The sequence below is a fragment of the Passer montanus genome, unplaced genomic scaffold (genome assembly GCF_014805655.1).
Source record: "Passer montanus isolate IOZ18808 unplaced genomic scaffold, ASM1480565v1 scaffold361, whole genome shotgun sequence".
Taxonomy (NCBI): domain Eukaryota; kingdom Metazoa; phylum Chordata; class Aves; order Passeriformes; family Passeridae; genus Passer; species Passer montanus.
The window spans coordinates 934-7,465 of NW_024368386.1; the positions used below are offsets into that span (position 1 = coordinate 934).

Here is a 6,532-nt window from a genome sequence, read left to right on the forward strand (position 1 = left end):
GTGAGGGAGTTGCTCCTTCAAAATCAGGTTATTTATATTAAAATGAGGGGATTTTCCTTAAAATGAGGTGTTTTTCCTTAAAAGTGGAACTTTTTTCTCCTCAAAAAATAGGATTTTCCCCTCAAAACTGAGTATTTTCCCTCAAAAATGAGCATTTTCCCCTCACAAACGAGCATTTTCCCTCAAAAATTAGTAGTTTCTCCTCAAAAATGAGCACTTTTCTCCCAAAAATGAGTGCTTTTCCCTCAAAAATGAACATTTTTCCCCTCAGAAATCAGCATATTTCCCTCAAAAATGAGCATTTTCCCCTCAAAAATGAACATTTCCCCTCAAAAATCAGCATTTTCCCTAAAAAAATTAGTATTTTCCCCTCATAAAATGAGAATTTTCCCTCAAAAACCCCATTTCCAACCCCAAACCCACCCAGGCCCGGGCGGGTTCCACCCCACAACCCCAAATCCCCAAAGATGGAAAGAAACCCGGAATAAAATCCAATATCGCATGGTTTATTCTCTTTTATTTGACTTTGGTAACGTTTGCACGAGTGGAGTTTTTGTTTTTTTTGGGGTGGAAAACTCGGATTTTGACGAGGAAGCACCGCGGCCTGCGGAGATCGCCCGGGAACGTTGGGTAAGGCGGGAATCAGAATTCCCAAAAACGTGAGGGAAAAAAAGAACCAGGGGTACCGGCAAAGAAAAAAAAAACCTCAAACATTCAACTGACGGCGTTTAATCGGCTTTTTTTTCTCGTTTTTATGTGGTTTTTTTGTAAAAAATTGACTATAAAAGAGCGATACCCCTAGGCTCGGGCCTATCCCGGATCAGCGCTTCCCTCACTTCTCCCCTGAGGAATTCTGGTGGGATATTTTTTTTTTTTTCTCCCAAAATTAGCAAAGAATCCTGAGGGAAAAAGTGAAAAAAAAATTATCCTCCGGCTCACGGGGAAAAGGTGGAATGTGCTCCCGGGGATATTGGGAAGGATAAAAAACACCCAAACCTGGGTTTTTAGGGAATTCAGCTCCGCAAGGCCGGAATGTCGGCGGCTTCCCGAAGGTTTGGATCATTTTAAAAACCAGTTTTGTGTTAAAAAATAGCGATTTTTTTGAAATCCCATAAATCAAGGCAGAGGCAGAAAAGGCTCCTGGTGGGTGGGTGGGTAGGGGGAACTTAAAATTTGGGGTTTTTTTTCCCAATTCTTAAAGTACAATCCCGAGAGGGAAAAGACAAAATGCAGGATTGCTCGCACAGGGCACTTTTCTGGGTGGAATCACTTGGTTTTTGGGTTTTTTTGTGAAAATTTCCAAAGGGAAAAAATTAAAAAATAAAAAAAAGGCAGGAGGAGGAGGAGGAGGAGGAGGAGGAAAGAATCAGCAGCTCCCTCCGCTCCCTCTCCCTAAATTTCACAGATTCACCTCTCCAAAACATGGGGAATATTAAGGATTTAATAGCGACTTTCACTCCTAATTTTTATTAAAATTCTTTTTTTCTCGCTGCTCTTTCTGGGGTGTTTTTATTCTTTTTTATTCGTTTGGAAGTCTGAAGTGACCGAGAGATTCCTCCCTCCTTGGCAAAGTCAACGGGAGCTGTTGGATTCTGTGGGAATTCCAGACTGGACCAACACCAGTGCCAGATTCTTTCGTTTCCGGATGGAATTTTGTTTTTCTGGGGGGTTTTTTTGGGGGAAAAAGGGGCGATTTGAGAACTCCAAGGGCTCTCAGTCGCCGGCCTCGTTCTCCTCCGCTGTCTCCCCCGTGGTGGCGTTTTCAGCGTTTTTGGAAGCCTGTGGGGACAAATCCGGGGATTTTTCAGGGTTTTTCTCCTAGAAACACCCCAAAATTCTGAATTAAAGTGATTGATTTTACCTTCTTTTTCTTCTTTTTCTGGGTCTTCCGGCTGGCAGAGCTTTGTAGAAGGGCCTGGAAGGGAAGGAAGGGTGAGGAGGTGGGAAATGATCCTGGTGGTTTTTTGGGTAATAATGAATTTTGGGAATTTGGGTCATTTTTGGGGGGGTTTGGTTCCTTTTCCTTCATCTCCCGTCCAAGGACAGGTGAGGTGCTGCTTTATTAATTACCAATATTTTATTTATTAATTTAAATTAACTACTTAATACGTTAATAATTATTCAAAAATTAATAATAAATAATAATGCAGGAACAATAAATATATTACTAAATTAATCCTTAATTTATTAGTTACATTTTTAAAATTAATTCATTAATATTTAAATTAGTAAATATTCAATACTAAATATTTCAATAACAGTACTTCAATTGTTCATATTTTAATTATCAATATTTCCATTATTATTCTGGTTATCAATATGAAATTGTTCCTATTTTACTCTGCAATATATTAATTAACATGTTATATGTAGATATAAACGCTTCTATATTTATTAATCAGACTCTATATAATCCATGTATATATATATATTCATATAAATATATAATTAATGCAGTCTATTAATTAGACTATATGATTAATGTTATTTTTATATCTTTATATATTTATAAGTGTACAAATTTATTAGAAATTTTTTTATTGTATATTTTATTTATATATATTTAGTGATATTTTATACTTACTAAACTACAAGATTTTAAAAATTTATTGATATATATAATTATTTCTTATTGATTATCAATCAATTTATTAACACAACTGTGGTTATATAAACATTAACTAAATATATAACTATTAGTTATATATAATATATAGCTAATAAGCATTAACTATATTTATATTAATATTTTCTATTATTAATACAGATATTTTATCTTTTATTTTCCAACTAAATATAACTATTAAAAAGCAATATAACTAATAAAACCACTAAACAGATCTATTTTTAAATGAATATTTCATATGAAAATAGGTGTTATGTTTATATAGCTACCTAATTTGCATATTATCGTTACTAATGATTAATATTAAGGATTAACTAACCTTGAGCTCCCCGTCCTGCACCTCCAGGTCGGATTTGTAGAGCTCGGCCTCGAAGGGGCCGCTCGTGATCCTCATGGGGCCGTTGGGCATCAGCAGCACCGTGAACTTGAACTGGGCCACGAACTCGCCTGCGGGCACCGAGGGGTTAACCCAGCTACAGCCCTGCCAGGACCTGCAGTGGCCCTGAGCTACAGCCCTGCCAGGACCCTGAGCTACAGCCCTGCCAGGACCCGGGGGTAACCCTGAGCTACAGCCCTGCCAGGACCTGGCAGTGGCCCTGAGCTACAGCCCTGCCAGGACCTGCAGTGACCCTGAGCTACAGCCCTGCCAGGACCCTGAGCTACAGCCCTGCCAGGACCTGCAGTGACCCTGAGCTACAGCCCTGCCAGGACCTGGCAGTGACCCTGAGCTACAGCCCTGCCAGGACCTGCAGTGACCCTGAGCTACAGCCCTGCCAGGACCCTGAGCTACAGCCCTGCCCTGAGCTACAGCCCTGCCAGGACCCAGGGGTAACCCTGAGCTACAGCCCTGCCAGGACCTGGGGCTGACCCTGAAAGGGTTAACCCGAGCTACAGTCCTGCCAGGACCCAGGGAGGGGTAACCATGAGCTACAGCCCTGCCAGGACCTGCAATCCCTGCTGTGAGTGGCTCTGCAGCTCCACACTCACCTGGATCCATCCTCACCTGTCCCCCAGGTGTCCCCAGGTGTCCCCGGTCTCACCTTCCTTCTCGTAGAGGACGTTGAAGGGCTGCAGCAGCTCGTGCTTGGCGCACTCCACCACGCCCATGCGCGCCTTCTTCTCGTCCTCCAGCGCCCTGGGGGGACACCGCACCTGAGTGCACACCTGGGAGCACCTGGCATCACACCTGGGCACCCCTGAGCACACCTGAGATCGCACCTGGGCACACCTGAGTGCACACCTGGGCACACCTGAGAGCACACCTGGGCACGGCTGGGAGCACCTGAGCACACCTGGGAGCACCTGGCATCACACCTGGGCACCCCTGAGCACACCTGGGCACACTGAGATCGCACCTGGGCACACCTGAGTGCACCTGGGAGCGGCACAGTGCACACCTGGGAGTACCTGAGAGCACCTGGGAGCACACCTGGTAGTACCTGAGAGCACACCTGGGAGCACTTCAGTGCACACCTGGAGCACCTGGAATCACCCCTGAGCACACCTGAATACAGCTGGGATCACACCTGGGCACACCTGAGTGCACCTGCAGCACCTGGAATCACCCTTGAGCACACCTGAGAACACCTGAATACAGCTGGGATCACACCTGGGCACGGCTGGGACTACCTGAGCACACCTGAGCACACTGAGATCACACCTGGGCACACTGAGATCACACCTGAGCACACCTGAGCACACTGAGATCACACCTGGGCACACCTGAGATCACACCTGGGCACACCTGAGATCACACCTGGGCACACCTGAGATCACATGTGGGAGCACACCTGAGTGCACCTGGAATCGCACCTGGGCACACCTGGGAGCACAGCCGGGCACACCAGAGCTCACACTTGAGCCAACACCTACAGACACCTGCCAGGAAAGGCTGAAATCCCTGGAATTCCAGCTTTATCCAGGTACCCCAGCCCCCTGCAGGTACCCCAGGTTTTATCCAGGTGTATTCCCATCTTTATCCAGGTGTGCTCCCAGCCCCATTCCAGCCCCGGAATTCCCGGGATCACCGCAGGGTGAAGGGCACGGTGTCGAAGTGCCGCTCCACCTCGCTGAGGAAAGCCCAGGGATTTCCCTGGAATTCCAGCCCTATATCCAGGTACCCCAGCCCCATCCAGGTACCCCAGGTGTGCTCCCAGCCCCGGAATTCCCGGGATTACCGCAGGCAATTTGGCACGGTGTCAAAGCGCTGCTCCACCTCGCTGAGGAAACCTCAAATCCCTGGAATCCCAGCCCTATATCCAGGTACCCCAGCCCCATCCAGGTACCCCAGGTGTGCTCCCAGCCCCATTCCAGCCCCGGAATTCCCGGGATTACCGCAGGGTGAAGGGCACGGTGTCGAAGCGCTGCTTCACCTCGCTGAGGAAAGCCCGGGGATTTCCCTGGAATCCCAGCCCTATATGCAGGTACCCCAGCCCCCTGCAGGTACCCCAGGTGGGATCCCAGCCCCATCCAGGTGGATTCCCAGCCCCGGAATTCCCGGGATTACCGCAGGGTGAAGGGCATGGTGTCGAAGCGCCGCTCCACCTCGCTGAAGAAGGCGCGCGAGGTTTTCATCTTCAGCCCGTACTGCTTGGAGGGGTCCCGCTTGTAGATCGTGGTTCTCTGCCCCGCGTCCTTGGCCTGCAAAACATTCCCAGGGCAATTCCCGGCGTCCGGGGAGCCATCCAGGCCGGGAATTCCGGGGATTTGTTGGGAAGGGACGGGCTGACCTTCCCCTCGCCGCTGCTGACGAGCACGTCCACGGCGTAGACTTCGTGCACCTCGAATTCGGCTTTTTCGTGGTCCTTCCTGGGGGAAAAGGGGTTGGGGAGGCAGGAAAATCTGGGAATTCTGCAGGGAAAAGCCTCCAGGAAGCCCCAGAAAGCATTCCTGGGAATTCAGAGCTTTCCAGGGAAACTTCCAGGAAAGCCAGAGCATTCCTGGAAACTCAGAACATTCCTGGAATGTTTGAGAGCTCGCGTTTCTCATCCTGGCCCCATCATTTTTCCTCCTGATCCCATTTTTTCTCCTGACTCCCCATTTCTTACCCCGACCCCATTTCTCACCTTAACCCCAAATTTCTCACCCAACTCCATTTCTTACCCTGACCCCCTCATTTTCCCCCTAACCCCCCAATTCTTGCCCCTCACCCCCATTTTTGCCCTGATCCCATTATTCCCCGACTCCCCCACATTTCTCCTCCGACCTCAATATTTGCCCCTGACCCCATTTCTCACCTGAACCCCCAATTTCTCCCCATTTTCCCCTGATTCTATTTCTCACCCTGACCCCATTTCTCACCCCAAACCCTACATTTCCCCTCTAATCCCCCAATTTTTGCCCCTGAGCCCCCATTTTCCCGACCCCATTTCTCACTCTGACCCAAATTTTTCCCCCTGACCCCATTTCTTACCTTAACCCCAATTTCTCACAATTTTCCTGATTCTATTTCTCACCCTGATCCTATTTCTCATCCTGATCCCATTTCTCACCCCAAACCCTACATTTCCCCTCTAATCCCCCAATTTTTGCCCCTGAGCCCCCATTTTCCCGACCCCATTTCTCACTCTGACCCAAATTTTTCCCCTGACCCTATTTCTCACCTTAACCCCAATTTCTCACCCTGATCCCCCATTTTTCCCCTCAATTCCATTTCTCACCCTGATCCCATTTTCCCCCGACCCCACTTCTTACCCAGATCTCATTTCTCACCCCAACCCCTCCATTTTCCCCCCAAGTTTTGCCCCTGACCCCCCACTTCTCACCCTGACCCCCCTATTTCTTACCTTACCCCTCAATTTCTCACCCTAATCCCCCATTTTTTTCCCCCGACCCCAATTTTTTGCCCCTTACCTCCCGTTTTTTTCCCCTGACCCCCCCCAGTTTTTGCCCGACCCCCCAATTTTG

The 6,532-nt window shown here is 48.0% G+C and overlaps 1 protein-coding gene across 1 annotated transcript in view; it reads right to left on the reverse strand.

Annotated features, from left to right (window-relative positions):
- Positions 1-497: 497 nt before the first annotated feature.
- The window catches only part of PA2G4 (proliferation-associated 2G4), a gene marked incomplete at its 5' end in the record, with an annotated part of 12,524 nt that continues 6,489 nt past the window's right edge, over positions 498-6,532 (reverse strand). The window contains 6 exons of the mRNA XM_039716819.1: positions 498-1,779; positions 1,862-1,915; positions 2,946-3,073; positions 3,667-3,761; positions 5,133-5,266; positions 5,356-5,515. Of these exons, the coding sequence (XP_039572753.1) occupies positions 1,714-1,779; positions 1,862-1,915; positions 2,946-3,073; positions 3,667-3,761; positions 5,133-5,266; positions 5,356-5,515 (637 nt within the window). The remainder of the gene's footprint in view (positions 1,780-1,861; positions 1,916-2,945; positions 3,074-3,666; positions 3,762-5,132; positions 5,267-5,355; positions 5,516-6,532) is intronic.